The sequence below is a fragment of the Neolamprologus multifasciatus genome, chromosome 19 (genome assembly GCF_963576455.1).
Source record: "Neolamprologus multifasciatus chromosome 19, fNeoMul1.2, whole genome shotgun sequence".
In the NCBI taxonomy this organism is placed as follows: Eukaryota; Metazoa; Chordata; class Actinopteri; order Cichliformes; family Cichlidae; genus Neolamprologus; species Neolamprologus multifasciatus.
The window spans coordinates 2,007,829-2,028,043 of record NC_140457.1 but is presented as its reverse complement, the minus strand read 5'-3'; the positions used below and the strand labels follow the sequence as shown (position 1 = coordinate 2,028,043).

General features: G+C 43.8%; 1 protein-coding gene across 8 annotated transcripts in view; it reads left to right on the top strand.

The window, feature by feature from the left end:
* dlgap2a (discs, large (Drosophila) homolog-associated protein 2a) overlaps positions 1 to 20,215 on the top strand; it is a 188,481-nt gene that overhangs the window by 83,676 nt on the left and 84,590 nt on the right. For 4 of the 8 annotated variants that reach the window (XM_085143735.1, XM_085143731.1, XM_085143728.1 and 1 more), the window contains one exon: positions 13,005 to 13,037. The exons of 3 other annotated variants lie outside the window; for them this stretch is intronic. In XM_085143735.1, coding sequence (XP_084999861.1) covers positions 13,005 to 13,037 — 33 coding nt within the window. Of the gene's footprint in view, positions 1 to 7,894; positions 13,038 to 20,215 lie in introns of all 8 variants that reach the window. One more of the 8 variants, XM_085143729.1, reaches the window with a different exon arrangement.

Sequence of the window (20,215 nt, the reverse complement as noted above, 5' to 3'; positions counted from 1 at the left end):
GAGGTGTTTCCCAGCCGTGCCAATTTACCAGTCTCCCTCCAACATGCAGAGAATTTGGCTCCCTTTCATTTTTTATGATTGCAGCTCGTTTCTGTCATTTTTTCTCCTGCACTTGGACATATGCTAAGCAGCACATATGTTTTTGTTTACCAAACAGCTCGACTCAGAACTCATCTGCACAGGTGGTGATCTCTGCTGGTTGTGTGTGAGACGGAGGGAAATGAGCAGAAATCGAGCAACTTGTCTCTGCTTTGTCAAGTAGCATCCAGTGAAGCCTCTTCCTATTTGCAGTGACAGCATATGGCATCTAAAGAGTGATGCACACATGCACACAGGTTTTGATTTCTTATGCTGCTCATAGTGCTGATTGCCAGAAGAATTTTCTTTAAATAGCCGATAGTCGGTCCCACTCTCTCCATCTCTCTGTCCTCATCCTTTCTTCGCTCCCTCATCCCCTCCCTCTGCTTCCTCCATGTCCCTCTCTGTAAAATATGAGCACAGCAGCCGTATAAATCTGGACTGGAGATAATGAGAGTCGATCCCCTCAGTCCAGTGGGCCACCAGCCAGGCTTGGTGCCAGTGACATCATCCTTGGGGAAGGCGGGTAGATTGATGAGCGCCGTGACACTGTGCCATTGGTTCTAAGGCAGACACAGTCATGTATTCACGTACACACACCTCTTTATCAAGTCTTTACACATGAGAAAGTGTGCAGCATGTCTGGTTTTCTCTTGTGGAGGAACACGAGCGAGTTGTCTGTAAGTTTATATCATTATAGCCGTGATGCATTAAAAGCTTGTTTCTACAGACAGACGACAGACGCGCAGTTTGATCACATTAAATCCAAACAGAGCGCAGCTGTGTTCAGTTCATTACGCTCACCTTTACTTGTCCTGATGGTCGTCATAGCGCTGGAGTTTGATACCTTACAGGAGGGATGCAACGATACCAATTTTTTCAAACCGATACTTGGATCTGAGTACTTGCCGATACAGAGTACAAAAAACGATACTTCTACCACACACACACACACACACAAATGCAATGAATTGGAAGACAGGTTTTATTTTATTCTCTGCCGATAAAAAATAAAATCTTAATAAAAATGACCACAAAAAAATTTCAAGTGAAAAATAAGCACTTCTGTTAAATTATTGCAGAGTCTCCACATTGTAATTTAACAAAATATCACTGAACTATTGGCACTGTCTCGAGCTTTCAGAATAATAAATAAACACTTCTGTTTGGAATAAAATAAATACAAATTAGGTTTGAGAATAAATTAAACTTTTAAATTATTGCAGAGTGTCCATATTGTAAACAAACAAACAAAATAATTATTATAAAATAAATAATAAATAAAATAATAATTGCCCCCCTAGTGGCCAATCTAAAAAACTACAACAGAAATGACAAGCCACCCTCTGATTAATGAAATAAGTTGGTATCGGTTAACTTTCACGAGTATGAGTACACACACATACACCCTGATACCCGATACCAGTATCGGTATCGGTGCATCCCTACCTTACAGCATAAAACACATTGGGATGGCTGGCATCAAACCTGGCTTAGAGTGGCTCAAAGGCTCCGTTTCATTCACATACTGATTGCTTTATTTAAACATCCACTGTAGTGCTGTACAGAGGCAACATGAGAAAATAGCATCAGTGTCCAAATAGTTATAGTCAAATACCATGTGGTACCACGACAGGTGGATCTTGTTGTCACAATGTAGCTAAAGTGCAACTGATTTATTTTGAAGTTCCTAAAATTAAAAATCTAATTTAATTGGTTGATTTTTCATGATGATGTCAAACTGTGTTTGTTCTTGGACTTATTGTGGTTTAGAGATGATGCTGATTGATGAAACTCCAGCAGGTTCACGAGAAACTGTCGATTAATCAGGTCCCACGCGGCGTTTTCACCGCAGGCTAAAGATGAAAAGTCACCAGCAGCGTCGCTGAGGGGGACGTGGCCGGGTTCCACTCCAAAGAGGCTGCGCTGAGCGTTTCTGCCTGGTGAGGATCTGAAGCAAACTAGGATCCTGTTTATTTGCAGATTGTGCAACATTTTTTGGACATAGCTCTGAGTGACGTTGCAGATGCTGAAGTGAAGACAGACTGACGATGCACGAGGATTCAACAGTATCTTAGAATTTGGTTAATGCGTTACAAATAAGCTAGTTTGCATTTCAAATGAGGTAATTTAGAAAAAGTCGTGTTTCTTTTCTCTAAAATCCAGCTGTTGAAACTTTTCCGTCTCACAGGATGACTGTATCCTGCCCGTGGTTAATATTTGTGGTTCCATTTGAAAGAGAAAGAAATATTGGAGGCATTACTGTGAAATAACGTTTGGACTGCTTGTTCTCAAGTGTGCCCAGTACTTTGGTCCACTCACACACTCGCTGTATGTCCTGTTCAGTGCTAAACTATGACACTAAATATCAGGATTAAATCATCCTCGCTGTGAGCGTGTTGATGACACACCTGGAACGTATAATAAAACGCAGACAGCTAGCATGCGCTCAAACTCCAATGGAGACACTTTAGTCAGTAAATGAATGGCACACAGCCAACACTGTACATCCTCAGTGTCCTCTGAGATCTGTGTTTACCCAGCGTCAGTATGTTCTGCAAAAAGCTTGCATTTTAATGAGTTCCTGTTGTCTAGAGTTGAGTTTTCTCAAACAGCTGACAGATTCTGCCTGCGCTCGCAGACGAGCTTCCAATTCGAACCAAATTACCGACTTCAATCAAGACTCATTTTCAGGATGCAAACAGGACGATTTGCTCGGCTCTGCCTTGTTTCCTAATTGAAAATGATTGAAACAAGGAAAACTCCACGGAAAACAAACACAGCAATATTTTTCTGTAGTTTCGGAGACGAATAAAACACGCCTGCAGATAACCGGTGCGCAGTATTCCCCCAGCTCTCGCCCCGTCTCCCATTTTTGTCTTCTCTGGTGTCTTGTTTGCTTTGAATCCACAAAACAAAAATGTCTAAAGGAATAAGAGACTAAGAGCTACTACAGACAGTAGCTTGAGTACCGCCATCACTGACCTTGCTGATTACTTTCATGCTCGACAGACTCTTTTCTGCTTCTTCGTCTGCTGATGCTGAGCACAATGCTGCGCACACGTTGGGGGCAATGAGCTGCAACAGAGCATGACAGTGATTACATTTATTGATTTATAACAATAACAGTCATAAGACATCAGCGGCTGATTTTCCACACACCATCCTTCCCACTTGCTCTTAAAGCTTTCTCTGTGGGAAAATGTCTTTCACATTCGGAGGGGTTTTAAAATGATGAGTCACTAAATCACACACAAAACAAACAGCGACGCTGTTTAGGTTCAGCATCAGTTCAGTTTTAGTTACGTCACTTCAGAAAGTTCGTTGTTTTGTTATTTACATTGAGTCGCCTGATTCTGATGTGCTAGCACGCTCAGAGGTAAGCCTCTCGTGGCCGTGGGACGTGTACGTGTTAAATATTTAGTGCCAAATATCCTCTAAACTTCCACAATTGTTGGTTCAATCTGTAAATACAAAAACCGTTAGCTATAAAAGGCTGCGTACGTGGTGTAGTGGCGGCACTCCGTCTCTATTTCACTCTTCTGTACCACCTTTAGGAGTCAGTCCAGCAACATGCATTTGAAACGCGAGCAAGTCCAGGTACTTTTCTTGCAAAAAGATGTTTATTGAAACTTTTAATTTACATGGCAAGACTCGGTCAAAAAACTGTGTTGCTTCCATCTTATCCGACTCCCCAATAGAGGTGGGAATCACCACACATCCCACGATACGATATTATCACAATACTTAACGCACAATACGATATTATTGCAATTTTTAAAAATATTTTGCGATATTCAGATTCTGTACATAAAGGTAAACTTTATCAATATTCATTTTCTCTAATATCAAAGTCTCACACTCAGTCTTTCTCTCATTTCAGTTTTATTGTTGACAAACTGAACGGTTTGTATTACAGTCTAGTCCAACTTAACTGAATCAACCATCTGGTACAATTATAGCTATTCTGAACTATGCAGTTTATGAAAACTATGCAGCCCCTTCAGCAACTGAAGAATTTGAAAGTAAATTAAAACAAAATATAATTTTAATAATTTTTGAACTCAGAGCATGTTCCAGTCCACAAAAACTTTTTTTGTAACAAAGTATCAATTTCTGCTGTCTCTGTATCGATACATTATTAGCAAACAAAATATCACCATACTACATAGTATCGATTTTTTCCCCCACCCCTACTCCCCAACTACGTAATTACAGTGTGCCGGAAGCCCAAAATACTAAAAAGCACATTAGAACGTCGCACTTTTATATTCTATACCTTTAACAAAACAGTATTTTGAAATTAACTAGAAATTATATTCTTAACATCAAACATGTATATTTCTCCTCTAATCATTTTACCAGTACCAATAAAATTAACCTTTACTTGGCTCTTAGACATGGGATGTAAAGGTGGGGGTGAAAGTGAGATTTGGCAGGTGTGTGTGTGCAGGCTGCGATCAGCTGACCTGTGCTGTTACTCCAATATTTCCTGCTATTTTGGATTCAGCCAAATAACTTTAACCAAGCTAAAACATTAGCTGATGCTTTGTGAGCTGATTTCCAGCCCGGACACCAGGAAGTGAATATAGAAGCTAGAATTCAGGGAGTCTAACCACCGTCATCGGCATGAGTAGAAATCGATGTCAGCTGCCTGTGATGTAACATTGACCATGAAAAGCACAGCCTTCTCTCTGCAAACTGCCTACAAGACTGTCACACAACCTCTGAATAGTAGTTTTGTAATATTTTGCACAAATATAATTGAGCCACGCATGTAGATCTGATTAAAATCAATGACCCGTCCCGCCTTTAGGTGTCATTAAAGCGCGCACAACCAGTTTGTGTGCTTCCTGATATTTTTGAGCTTTTTGAAAAATTTCTGAAAAGCATTTCACACGATGCACCTGAGCTGCTCATGTCCATGCCATCAGCTGGAAGCAATGCCAGCACACAAAAATGAACTCAATCCAGAGTGATGTGCATCACCCGCCGATCAGATTTAATTGTTCGTTAAGTGAAGGCGCCAGAACTCTCCGCTGGTCCACTTTAACCCAGCGGGGGTTTCTGACGAGTGGACCGTGTTCCTTTAGAAACAGACTGACTTTAATTCTTTCCTCCGCCTGCTACTGTAAAATCCACAAACGTTTATCTCTATCTTCGGCTGCTTTTTAAGCTTTCCCTGTTGGTGCAGTGAAAGATGGCTGCAGATTCTCAGCAGTGTTTCTCAGATTTATTTTTAATTTCTGCAGATTTTTGTGGGTAAAATTAAAACTTAATTGACTCCAGCATTTAATTTTCTCGGTTCACGACTGTCGTAATGCACAGATGTGCAGATATAACACTTGGTTCTGCCCGAAAGGACTCGAGATTGCAGGTATTTCGGTCGCCCTGGCTGAAAAACACCAAATGTCTGCTCATTTTCCACAACGAGCAGACATTTTCAGTTTGGATCTAAACAAAATTTAAGAAGAGTTTAAAGGACGTGATGATGAATGAGCTGGGAGGACACAGTGAGCAAAGAGGACAAAGCGAAGGGAAAGTTAAGTAAGTGATGTGCCATTTATGGCTACACCCCCCTCCATCAGCAGGTGTCAATATGACCATGTACGAGGCCCGGCCGTCCTGATAGATGCTTTAGTAAGACAGAGGGCTGCTGGGGCGTGAAGGAGGCCATCAATATCCTCTCTGCATGACTCTCGCTGTCTGCGTCTGTCTGCACAGCTCGCTCTCTCTCTTTGGCCTTCCATCATTTTCCATCTTTCCTACCTCACATGTCCTTCTCTTTCACACTCTTTCCTTTCTTTCCCTGCCATCATCCACACTTGAGCACAGGTTAGAGGCAGTGAATCACTCAAATAAAGTCTCACCCTTATACTTCAATCCTCTCCTGCTCCCTAAAATATTTATCTCCCTCTTCCTTTCGTCTGCCTTCGCCTCCTGAGACTTCAGAGAAACCACGTATAAATCTGACCCGGGACCCTGGGGGCTTGATAGAAAAACGATGGGACGTTTTAGCTTCTGTTTTTTTCAAACCAACCTTCTCTTGCCTACATGCACCAAATCCGTCCCTCCTACCCTCCCACCTCCGTGTGTCTGGCATCTTATCGGCACAGTCAGGCTGTTATGTGAGAGGCTCAGGGACTAACATGGGAAACAAACTGCAAAATGAAATGTCGCTTCTAATGTGCAAACACTCATTGTGACGACACGGTGTGTCCACCCACCCACACACACTGCACTACAGCATGCATGCACATGATACGTATGCATGATCCACATCCATGTTACAAACTGCACACTCACAGCATATATGTAAAGATTAAAGGCCCTGCAGACTCGCACTCATTTACATAAAATCTGATGCACTAAACTAAACCTAAGCTTAACACCCTCGGGGCGGGTCGTTTGGTCAGTCAGGTTAAACATGTATTGAAAACTGAAGTAACCCAAGACTGCAGCACAACTAAAATTACTGCGACCGTGTGCAATGACCGTGCAATCTCATTGCCTTTGAAATTGTTGCTTGGAAGACGGAGATCAGGTTTGCAACCGCTTGCAGACAGTTGCCACCTTCAGAATGACTTTGGTGTGTGAAGACAGCGTCAGTCTGCAGTCAGTCTGCCGTCAGTCTGCTGTCAGTCTCCTGTCAGTCTGCAGTCAGTTGGCTTTCAGTCTGCCGTCAGTCTGCCGTCAGTCTGCCGTCAGTCTGCTGTCAGTCTCCTGTCAGTCTGCTGTCAGTCTCCTGTCAGTCTGCAGTCAGTCTGCTGTCAGTCTGCAGTCAGTCGGCTGTCAGTTGGCAGTTAGTCTGCAGTCAGTCTGCCGTCAGTGTGCAGTCAGTCGGCAGTCAGTCGGCTGTCAGTTGGCAGTCAGTCTGCAGTCAGTCGGCTGTCAGTCGGCTGTCAGTCTGCAGTCAGTCGGCTGTCAGTTGGCAGTCAGTCTGCATTCAGTCGGCTGTCAGTCTGCAGTCAGTCAGCTGTCAGTTGGCTGTCAGTCTGCGGTCAGTCAGCTGTCAGTTGGCTGTCAGTCTGCAGTCAGTCAGCTGTCAGTTGGCTGTCAGTCTGCAGTCAGTCGGCTGTCAGTCTGCAGTCAGTCGGCTGTCAGTCTGCAGTCAGTCTGCGGTCAGTCGGCTGTCAGTCTGCGGTCAGTCAGCTGTCAGTTGGCTTTCAGTCTGCAGTCAGTCTGCTGTAAGTCTGCAGTCAGTCTGCTGTCAGTCTGCAGTCAGTCTCCAGTCAGTCTGCAGTCCGTCTGCCGTCAGTCTGCAGTCATTGGGGTCAAATGGCAGAAACTGTGATGAAATGACAAAAGTGCAAATCCTTTGCTGTTGACATCCACAGAAATTCACTTTAAATAGGTCACACTGCTTCTTTACATTCAGCACAGTCATATGTTTGAAATAAAAATTCATATATTCTTCCACAAATAGTGATGTAATATCTGCAGGGCGGTTATTTAACTGCAAAACACGTACAACTGACACATTGTAACCTCGTTTTTTTAGTCGTTGTTGACTCGAGTTTCTTATTGCAGAGCAGCATTTAGACAGCAATCACTTGCTTTCTGGCCAGTCTGGTGGTGATTACAGTGCACCTTCAGCCTCTGGGTGAAGAGTTTGGCCACAACAACTTTCTCCAATCGGTCATCACCATCATCAATAGCAAAGAAATTACTGCAATCATTAAGCAAACACCAATTTTCCCAAAATGCGAGGAGGTTGCCGTCCCCTTTTAACTCTGATTAGTCTTCACTCTAAAGCCTTTGCTGCATGTCATCACCCTCCGCTCTGTCCCTGACTTCCTGTTTGTCTCTGCTGTAGGTGTTCACTGTGCTTAAAATGCCAAAATTCAACACTGGATTCAGATTTACACCAAATGCGCTGCAGGCTCAAGACAAAAACGGACAGAAGCTGCAAATCGGTGACAGTCAGGGAGAATTTTTTATGACGCCGCTGTCACTTATCCACCCATTGACACGATGAAAGCGTGAGTGTGACAGAGGAAGGAGAACGGCTTCCTTATCCCAGTGGAGGCCTGCTGTACTCCACTGGTCCCCAGTCACTGTGACCTAACAATCTAGAGACCCCTGACCCCTGTAAATAAGTGTCAGCGAGACCATGTACCGGATATTAGTCTTGTATTCGTTGTACAGAAATAAACATGAAACAATCAGAACTGGGTGGAGCGGCGGTTTGGATTTCTCATTGCAGGGAGATGTGCTCGCCTCGAGCATCGGCGGCCTCACAGCACCACACGTACCCACGGAGATCTGCCGAACAGACAAGCGATGCATCCTGACATGTGACAGTTTTTTTACTCGCCACAGAATGACAGCGTTCGCCTATAACTGAAGGTCGTGCTTGGATCCCTGCGTGTCTGCCACGCTGAACCATCCGCTGCTTCTTCACAGCACAGCCACAGGAGAAGACTCAAAGCTTTGAAGCTTCTTTTTTAGCCATTTGTTCCGACGCACCTTGTTTTGAAAGTCGCACACCAATAAAGCTGCTTGTAGCGCTCTGACAGCGTTCTTCATCCACAAACACTGACGGCAGGCCTGTTTTCAAACCGTTTGATGTCACACACCTGCTGTTTTCCTTCTAAGGAGGGAAAATTAAGAGTGTTCTTGAAAACGAGCTCCTCATTATTGCACAATGTTGAGGTTCTGGTTCCTTGTCTCTTCTTATAAAGTGACATTTACTGCATCTATTTGTTTCTATGTCGCTAAAAACAAACTTTCAAATCACCGGCCAGTTTCATGTCTTTGACATAATGAAGCTGCTGCTCCTGCACATTCAAAAGGAGCAAGTTGAGGTGCATTATTGCCAGTGTACACAAGTATCGACCCATTAAAGTATGATCAGCACTTTCTCTATGCCTACTTATAACCTTTTTCATGTAGATCGCATAATTTAAGTAGCATAGCATGTGGAAGTCCAGTGTAATTAGCCCCTGCAGACACAGACAGAGCTTAGTGAGAGGCCTTCGGTCTCACGCTCTCCTCTGAGAAGTGCTAGATCAGCTCCGGGGGGGGCTGCTGTGTGCAGGGGGCCCCGCTGAAGATGGCTCGTGCCATTCGAGGGAAAAGTAAACTGAAAGTGGTAACCGGGACGTGGTTTATCTTTGTGCGGTTCTGCAGGTTCATCTGTATGATCCGTACATTTCTGTGCACTTCCCTTTTATTGACAGCCGATTGACTCTGCCCCCAATAAACAGCCTTTATTTGGCTTGTGTCTCACAATCAGCGCGCGGCCCAACTCAGAGCAAACAAGCAGAGCTTATAGGCTGTTCCTTCCAGTAAATCCCGAGTCATTGATAAAACACGCCAACTCCAATATGCTTTTCTTTACCCTCACACCTGTGCTGCACAGTTTTCACGCCCCATCTCACCTTCCTTTATATAACCGCGTGTTTTCTCAGAAACACAGCGTTCGTATTAAAAAAAGAAAACTAGCTAATTAGCACCTGTATCTCTCACACATCACATGATTGGGAGGAACGGCGAGAAGGCAGGGAGTGAGGGGAAGAGAGAGATCAGCCACCGGGGAAGGTGTGAGCAAGCTGCGCTGATATGGAAATGAAGTCTTTAATTATGGATGAATACATTATCAGATCAAGGATTTGCTCTTCGTGTATGTTGTGTTTGGCGATATCGTGGGACGCCGCAGACCCCTGTGAATAACAGCGAGTTGGTTTACTCCAGAGCAGCGAGGAGTCTGCATTCAAGCCCAGACTGGCGCTCACGTGTCTCCGGGTATAGATGATGATACGTGGCTGGTTATTTAGCTCCATTTGTTGTTCTTGAAATGTGACGACGATCGTGGCCTGTAGAGTGCTGCAGTTATCTCATCTTCCTCTGCAGCTTATATTTCCTCCTCACATGGTTGAGTGTGCAGTTGGGGCTTTGGCTCCAAAACCTTTTCTCAACATCTTTGGTGATACAGTGGAAAAACTCTCACTTTGTTTGTGGTTTCACCTCCACACAGAGTCATAGATGAATGCTTTTTGTATTGTTTTCAGGATGCAGTTACTTTTCACACCCAGTATTATATTTGGATGGATGCTGGCCTTTGTCCCAGCCCGAGTTAGTCAGAGCTTAGTGATGATTTGTTCTTCAGCTTTTAAAATGAATGCGACTCGGGAGTCAGTGAAATATATTTATGGATAAAATGAATCGATAAGTCCCGAATCCCCAAAAGTTGATTCTGTTCATCTGGACGTTGTGTTTTCTTCAGTCTCAGCTGCAGGTTTCAAACTTATAATCAGTACATTTGCATAAAGACTGAAACCAGCACCACAGAAGGAACAAAGGGCTGTGAGGTCAGTTCCTTAATCTTAATTATGCAAATTCTCATGACTATTGATCAACAACTACTGATCAATGGCCATGAGTTCCATTCACAGAGAGTTGGGGAATGGCTGCAAGCACAGCATGTAAGATGGCGAAAGATGTACCATTAGCCCCCCCCCCCCCCCCCCCCCCTTACTTACCTGGATGATTGAGCACAAGACCCAAAGTCCAATAATTTATCTTATAATAATAATAATTAATCTACGGAGCCCCGCAGGGGACATGGGAGAAAAAAAAATTAAGACAGACTTTTGCGGGATCTCGCAAAAGTTGAATTCCAACAATGGCGGCAGCTACTTAGTTGTACTATTCCTCTTTCTGGGTCACAAAATACACTTTTAAGATATTTTGAGGCGTGACTGTAGTTGTGTAAACGTCAGATATCTGCTCGGTTTACAAGACATCACATATTTGCAAAAGTGCTCCGACGTTTTCGGAGATCTGACACCCACTAGCTCGAAGCTAACGGGAGGTCGAGACCTACTACAGCCGGGAGGAACACCGCTTTCCCGGCACATCGTGCCTCGACCTCCCGGTCGGCTTCGAGCTGGCGGCCTCCGAAGAATGCGGCTAAAACTTTTGCGAGATCCCGAGTTTGTTTTGCGAGATCTCGCAAAAGTCCGTCTTAATTTTTTTTTCCTCCCATGTCCCCTGCGAGGCTCCGTATTAATCTAAGTTTTACATGTCAGGACATAATGAAAGGAACACGACGTAATATTAGGTACATAAAACCTCAGGTAAACAACATCATTATTAATTTACCCAAAGCTAAGCCACAATCTAACTACGCCCCACGATTGGGTAGAACCACCTTTGGCAATTTTACTGTGACTGCATTCAACACCAATCAATACCTTGATGTGCTTTTTCCATATTGAACATAGTTGGAAGCTCATTCATCAAACGTATGGGTCAGCAGGTCGGCCGGCACCCTGTGGCGGGCGTCACCTGGCCCGTAGGATGTAAGCTGAGAGTCTTATCCTTGTACCTGAGAAGCAGAGCCATGATCATTCCTCTTGATGCTCCGCTGGCAGCTACTTTGCACATCTAATTGGAAAGCAAATAAGAATTACCCAAGAACAGTTCCATACTGTAAAAACTGCCTGACCTTGATCAATACGGGCCCCACACGGGGAAATTCAAGAGCATTTTAAATTTAAACAGGCAGGACAAACTAATAGAGCCAATTGCTTTGACTCTGTGGAATTACACTGTAGGGAGTGGGGAGTAAAAAAGGCTAATTAAACCAGTAAATTCTCTCTGGGCTTCTGCTGTCCGCCACTTCGCTGGGAGCCCTGCACTGACTGTGACTGGTTTAACCCCACAGACCCCGAACACTACTGACAGCGTGGGACTGGTGCACGCTGGAGTTCTCTCTGTGTTTGGCTTTTTGATCTACACTTATGCATAAACCAAGAGACATGCTGGCTTTACAGGGAAGGTGCTGTGAAAGAGTAAATAAAGTTTTAGCACAGCCAATTGCAGCCACGGTGCTCAGACAAGAAGCTATGGGCAGTTTGTGACTGTGTTACAACCAGACTGACAGCAACAACAAACCTTTAAAGAGAGCACCGCTCTGTGTCAGCCTCTTCACCTGTGAGACAGCTCACGTGGGAACAACGAGGCAGAAAGGCAGTCGTGCTTTAGTGCTTTGAGCATTTAGTTTGATTTGAACCAGCCTCACAGATTACTACAAAATAAGACGAGTCATGGAAGGTTGCTGATCGTCTAATTAAGCCCCTAATTAGTCGGGAATAGATGACAAAGCACTTCAGCAAAATAAAATTTCAAAAACAAAAAGCATGCATGAACAATTTTGGCTACTTTTAGAGAAAAGAGAGACGCAGTGACACAGCACAGCTGTTTTGCAGGGCCTGAGGACAACATTTTCATCATCATTCTGCTTGTTAAGCCCACTGTCTGCCTCTGCAAAGCAGCATATTTGCTAATCTGGGCTGTTTAAAATAATCCCGCTGCACTCCTGGAAGCTGCCAACACTTTCCCGGCTCCAGGAAGGATTGATCGATAACTTTAATGCCTTTAAACTGAGTTGTGGGATTCATGCACTTGTAGTTCTGTGTGTTTGGGTGATGATTGGTTTGCATGACCTGCATGTGTCATTTAGGTTTAGCCTGAAATGCATGCTGCATATTAACCCTTACACCCTCTTCTTTCAAATGATTATAGCATCGTCATGATTTCATGTTGTTTCAGGTTTAATGCTGCAGTTTTGTCACATGACACTGATGAATTATGATCCTCTTTCTTTTTCTCCCCTTTTCATGAGGCCGCATGTGGCTCACGGTTGTATTATGCATGGTTGCTGGGTTTCTATTGTGTTGCACATGGGTACCGCCCTGCAAGGACATCAGCAGCTCGAAAAATGTTTGTGTCTCTCTGTTGTTTGCTCACTTTGAATGTTTCATTTGTTTGTGCCAGAGAGGGATGCTCCATCTCCGTTTTTTCCTAATGCCTGGTGATGCTAATGTTTGTCCCCACACACACATGCTCAAGCATATATGCTCGCATATGTGTCGCCTCTGTTAACAATCTCCTGTTATCTCTCTTTGGTCCTTGTTTAGAATCACAGTGCACACTGTGTGGTGAACCAGAAGGTGAGTGGGCTTCGCCATTCCCCGAAATGCTCGTGTCATCGTCATCTCCCAGCTTGTTGTTTGCCATTAGGGGAGGGTGGGAAGCGGAGCGGGGGCGAGGCTTTGCTGCAGAAACCCTGTTCTTCAGTCTTCATCTCAGCAAAGCGATGGTGTGGAGCAGGTTTTTAGGTTCCGTGTCCAAAATAATAAAAGACACAAAAATGCACAGAGTGAGATAGCGCTCCCATCGTGCAGCATTTAGACAGCAGCGCTGCAAAAAGTATCACATGTGCAGGCTGGGGTTGTACGCACAACGTAACTCCAGAGGCAGCCATGTTTTTGCACATACTCTAATTGACAGCATGAAGGCTGAAGGGCACATGTCGGAGCGATGACTAACCACGAGTGTTTCTGCTTCACATCTCATCCAATGTTGCGCACATAGTTGAGCAAAGACATATTTGTGAGCTTGTGTGTGTGCAACATGCTCGTGGCGGATTTCAATGCCTGGAATCTGCCGTTAGATTAAGAAGTCTTTCCAAGCTCCTGTCACCTCCTCATTCTGCATCATTCCCATACGTCTCCTTCCACTCGCGTCCAAAACCATCGCCTGCTTTTTGCATGCGTTACTTCTGAGAGGCGACCCTCCGTCTCTGCACAGCTGCGCTCCGTGTGCTTTGTTCTGGTGTCTTATCTGGTAGCTTGCTGTTACTAACAGTCTCTCTAAACAAAAATGACTGGAAATTATGGGTGAATAGAAAGCGCTTAGAGTGCTTCGCATCTTGCAGCGAGAGGGGTAAACCTCGAAATGAGCATGCTCGCCGATGGGCTCGGTGACAGATATGATATTTCCCTCTGGACTTAACCTTGTCCAGGAATCAGCCATGTGCCTCTAAGCCCAATAAGCATTATTCTGTGTCTCAAAAATCAATGCTGCTCTCTCTGCTTTGCTTGATTGGATTAAGACGTAATCAAATCGAGCATGATAACTGTGTTCTTCTGACCTTCCCACTGAGACGAGCAAAGACGGGAGGGGAGGCCTGAGGGAAGGACAGGGAGTGTGTGTGTGTGTGTGTGTATTCATATCTTTGTGGGGACCAAAAATTTGAATTTTACTATACTTGTGGGGACCAAAATCCTGGTCCCCATAAGTTTGAGGACATTTTTGAGACTCAAAATGTGGTTTTAGTGTCAGGGTTCCAGTTGGGTTAGAGAAAGCATTATGTCAATTAGGTGTCCCCACAAGATATGAATACCCGGCGTGTGTGTGTGTGTGTGTGTGTGTGTGTATCTGGGTAGAGGAGCTCCAGAGGCAGCCATGCTGTTGCTTCATGTTGCACAGGATGGTGTCTGTTGAACCTCCGGAGGGGAAACCAGCCCTGGAGCGTCCGTGTGGTTGGTTGAGAAACGACTTTTAATGGTCACTTTGACTCCTGATCTTATTCTTTGATTGCTTACATTATTATTATGGTTTTTCCCATTTTGGACCCATTTGGACTTTTTTTTTAGTTAAAGTTCTTTAATATGCAGATTTTATTTAGAACACATTAAGAGCTGTTCAGTAATGATGCATACACATCAGATGTCAGGAATGCAAACCAAAGTTTTGGATAAACAGCCGGAAAACCAGGATTATTCGCCCCTAACAGCCAACAGGAGGAGTTCAGCTGATAGCTGGAATCAAGCTGAACTCATGAGCCTTCGTGCGGTGGCATCAGGAGAGAAACCACAGTGTGTTAGATGAAATATTTAAAGTCAAATGAAAACACAAATTCACTTCCATGTGTGAACGCACACTTAAAGCAGCGTTTTTGGACGTACAGCACATATGAGTCCTATCAGTACAGACACATTTGGGTGTTGAGCGGCTAATAGCATCAGTGTGTCCATCAGCTCGTTGCTGTCGTACCTCTGCACGTGGCGGCCGCAGCGAGAGGCTTCATGTCTGCAGCCAGCCTGACGTCTTGATAGGATCAAGTGTGGCACAAATGTTCACTTGGACACAAATGAGTTTTTTCATTAGATTTTGGTGGCAAATATCAAGAAAAGAGAAACTTTAGAATTCATGTGGTTACAATAACAAAACTCCCACAGACGTCTAATGAAAAACGGATACTTAATATCCAAGAAGTGAAGGTCTGGACAGGAGCTGATGTCAATCAGTCATCTGAGGTTTATAATCCCAGATTGTAAAAATCAGTCCTGAGAGGAGGGAGTGTGAGCTGACGTGGTGATTCTTGGTGAACAACTGCTTTCATATTTCTATAATTCCTAAATAAAAAATATATTTCGCTGCTTTAAATTCCTTAATGCACAGAAACGTCTGTGTTTGCCGTTTGTTGCCTGGCGCACTCGTCTTGTTTTCACCAGACGCTAAACCTGCTTAAAACACGCAGCTCTTATCTGTGTTTGTGTGTTTGCTCTGAGAATCGTCAGAGAGGAATTTAGCGCATTTACAAGGCCAGGCGAGGCTTCGCCGCCTGCAGGTGATAATCCCGCGAGAGGGGCAGAAAGCAGGCATGTGATGTGAGGAAGAGCGATGCAGAGACATTGAAGTGCAAACATGCACATTTGCACATCTTGTCCTCTTGTGTTTGAGCTGAATGCTGAGCCAGAGGCTACAGATCCCCCTGGAACCCTTAACTCCTTATCTCATAAATATGTAGCTCACACCAACACACAAAATGATTGGACGCACTCTGAAACCATACAGTTTGTTTATTGTACACTACATGAACAAAGTAAGTAATTGGTCAGTAAAAATAATCATGCAGCAGTTTTCTTCATCTCTCTGTTCCACACATTTCTTTTTATAGTCTGCAAACAGGAGAACAAGCGCAGCTGCTCGGTGAACGTGCAGAAAAACTGATGCAGAATATTTCATTTTTAATGTGCAAACTCTCAAAGTATTGTTCCTTCAGTTTTTATCAAAGATGCACCAATTAGAGCTTTTTCTTTGGCTGCTGGGAAAATTAGAGGATGCCCACAAATTTGCAATGAAATAGGCAAAGACGTGGCTCCAAGCACCCAAATAAGAGAAAACATGACGTTTACTAAGCTGTCTACAGCTGACGTAGAGCGAGAGGAAGGACACTTTCTTAGAGGATGAAGAGAGGCACTTACTGGTGTTAATGGAAATTCAAATAATCTCACCAAGGTCTAACGCAGAGTCTCATATTGAGCGCGGGGACAAAGGAAGCACAGACACAGCTGTTTTCAAGTCAAAATTAGAGCCCCGTCCTTCAGCCGATGCATTGGTGATGCGTGGCAGTTCGCTCACTGACAGCGAATGTGAAAGGGAGCATTTCATCATTAACCGGACCTTCACACAGACCCTGAACTTCACAGTGAGGGAGACAATGAAAGAAAATGGTTGAGACAGAAGGAGGACGGGGGGAGGTGAAGGGTAAGCCACGCATCTGTTAGAGAAAGAGATGAAAAGCAGGAGGGAGACTGGGCCGGCTCGCCTCTGGGACTTTTTGTTTATAAATTGTTATTTTCTTTACATGTTTTGATGTGAAGCCTAATTGTGTCTTTGATTATGTTTTTACAGGGTAGCAATTCTAGTAATGAGGTCGTTGGGCTCATGGCGGGCATGGAAACACGGGACTGACACTGAACAGCCCACAGTCCCACATGAGCTGCTGCACATTTATGATCTCGTTATTTTAAATAAATAAGAAACCATTAAACCGTTTTATTAGTGTATAAATTTAAAAAGAGACAAAGAGGGAAATTTGCAAACTGATCCTGCACGATCCGAGGTTCGGTTTGCTGGATCAATCATGTTTTATTCATTCTGGGCAGCCAGTTTCTTACATGCTACGTTAGTCAATGCAATACGCATTATCAGGCTCTCCGGTCTTATTCTTAACTGCATCGTATCAACGCTGCGAATGTATTTTAGTGTAATTTTGTGTTGGACAATTTCAGCCATGAGGCTGCAGGAGAGCACGCCACGTTCTACGTTATCAGTAACATTATTGTGCTCTGATAGGCTCCTGTACTCCTTCTGTGCACACAAACTCTGTCCTGTATTGGAGCGGGCAGCGTACGTGCCTTTTAATGTTCACAAATGTATGTTAGCCAGATAAATAGGACGTGCGGTGTGCCAGACCACTGGCCAAGGTCAGTGTCCAATACAGAAGGAGCTTGTTGGTAGGTGTGAGGGGAGTACTGATGCTGCACATCAGCAGCCTCATAAGGAGCACCTTCTGCTCCTGGACTTTCTCCTTTATCTAAAATTAGTCTTTGCACAAAATTGTAATCACTGAATTAATTAATTTAAGGTTTACTAGCAAAGTTCTCCAGATGTCTGTGCTGACAGTGTCGGTAGTGTACGCTGTTCAGCAAACACCTCCTCAGATTTAATCTCCTCACTACTGCACGGAAAACACGAAAAAGTTAACATTAATCTTCCAATTTCAGGATACATAACCCTGCTACTCACTTCAGATTTCCAGTATGATCCATATAAAGTCCTAATTTCAATTAGTACATATATGAATATTCCTGTAGTCTATGCCCAGTGTTGGGAAGGTTACTTTTAAAATGTATTCCATTACAGATTACAGATTACATGCCCCAAAATGTATTCTGTAACGTATTCCGTTACGTTACTCAATGAGAGTAACGTATTCTGAATACTTTGGATTACTTAATATATTATCATGCTGTTTACAACTACATGAATGTACTATTGCTGTGATTTATTACTGTTACTGAAGGTCCGCGGCTCCGAACCGTAGTAAAGGGACCTCTGGCTAATACGGTGGGTTCTGTGTCGGCTCGTAGCTGAAAACTAGCTTTACTTTGTTGTCTGGGTCAACTTTGCTAGCAGAGACAGAGAGAGGCGTTGAAAGGCTGCTCCAACAGAACTTATTGTTTCAGAGGAAAACACGAACACGGTGTACAGTCAAGTCTTAATAGCTTACTTACAACTGGGCTCGTCAGGCTCTCTTCTTGGCTGCAGTGGTTATTATTATATTTACATGCTTCCAGCTCCTGTTTTTGCTCGATGACAGCTCGTACTTTTCCTTTTTCTCCCTCCCTCGCTCACAGACACATAACGTGTATGGCAGTCCATTCTCCCTGCAGCACGGACTACACTGCCCATGATGCTACATTCTTTAGAGCTATACCTGTAGCATTCTGCCTGTTAGCTTAGCACAACAACAACAAAAAGGCCTCTCTCACCCAGGAAACACCAGAGCGAGAGGTCACCCTGTAACCATGGCAACCGTAACGCTGCCGCCTGGAACAACAGAACGTAGCTGTCAAACAAAACCCAAACAGTCCTGACCCGCCACAATATGAAACAGGGAAGTACCGCCGTGTAATCCATTTATTTCAACAAAGTAACTGTATTCTAAATACCACCTTTTTAAACGGTAACTGTAACGGAATACAGTTACTCATATTTTGTATTTTAAATACGTAACGGCGGTACATGTATTCCGTTACTCCCCAACACTGTCTATGCCAGACTTCTAATGTCATTGGGAACCACCCAAGACAGTCATTTGTATTTTGATGCTTTTCTGTTGTTCTAGGCACTAGGGCTGCTTTATTATGGTAATAAATAAATATCATATTTAGGTCAGAGGTGACAGGAAGCTGGCCTGAGACCAGTCGCAGTCAGCTGTCATCTTCAAAGCGACTTTGATGCATCAAGACAGCAAAAAAATGGCAACATGATGGAATCAGTTTGAGATTAACTGAGATAAATCGTCACACATCACAACTCTGTTGCTGAATACATACACAGACGTTCACATTAACGTAACATGAGCGCTCAGCTACCTCACCTTTGTATGGAAACTGCAGGACGGTCCACTGCAGAGGGATTTTGTGCAGACGGACTCAGATTAATAGCAGCCTGTCTCATGAATCAGCTGTTTGGAGTTGAGTCAGTGCGGGTCTGTCCACGGTTATTTGGAGACACGTTGCCTCCCACCTGCAGTGTTGGAAAGGTTACTTTTAAAATGTATTCCGCTACAGATTACAGATTACAGATTACATATCCCAAAATGTAGTTTGTTACGTATTCCGTTAAGTTACTTAATGTGAGTAACACATTCAGTAACATATTCTGAATACTTCATATATTGTCTTTGCTTTTTAAAGCTACATGAATGCACTATTGCTGTGTGATTTATTACTATTACTGAAGCCACTGAGCTAACACTGTTAGCTGGCGTTAGCTGAGGTTAGTTCATCGACTGTTAGACTTGATGGAAAGCAGTAATCATATAATTCTGCAGATCTGAAAGCAACACCAACTAGACTTTTAAATTTGAATATAAAATGAGTAAGAGTAGGGTGATAGATCAGCTTCTGCAGTGATCTCGTATAGATCTGTATCGGTAATATGTTTTCTTTCTGTCTGCTTTCAGAGCTGCACATGATTGTTTGCAGCTTGCAGGTTGTAATGCAGTAATAGTAATAAATCACACAGCAGTAGTATGTGAAGATGCTGAAGTGGCACATAACCCAGGCAGCTACCACAACTAAAACAAGGTAGCTGCAGTAGGCTAGTGTTAGTTTTTTAAAGAGCTTACATCCAGATGTTTCGTTAGGTTGGACTCTTGATGCTGAGAGCAGCTCGGTTGCAGTGCAAACAGAGTTTGCATTGCAACCTCAGATTTCTCTTAATGCATGTTTTGTTTGGGTTTCCTGCAATAAGTGGAATTACCCTTTAATCCTACACCAAATACATACTGTACACAGTCAGGAAGCCGAGCGGCCTGACGGCCAACAGGGCAGCGTTAGACTGCAGCGCCGTTCCCGGCCCCGGGAGGCGACACAACGTTTCAGCAGCTTAGTGTTTGAGAGGATGGCAAAGCAGCAGCTTTATGTCACTAACAGGCATCTGAGAGAGACGGAGAAGGAGGGAACAGGGAGAGGAAGAAAAAATATAACATCTGAAGATTGCCTGCAGCTGCCCAGTGAAGAGGGATTTACAAAACATGCTATTTAAACGGCAAGCAATTTTTTTCTTGCTTCGCCAGGCGCCGAGGAAAAGTGCAGCAGGCAGTCAATCCTTTGAGCTTATCGCAAGTAACCAAAGTTGCTCTCTTTGCTTTCTCGAGCCCTCGTCCTCTTTTGAGTTACAGCCAAACGCTGAGATTCACAGTCCTCCGATAGTTTTACACTTAACATTCACAACATTTTGAAATAAATGTTTAATGGCGAGAGAG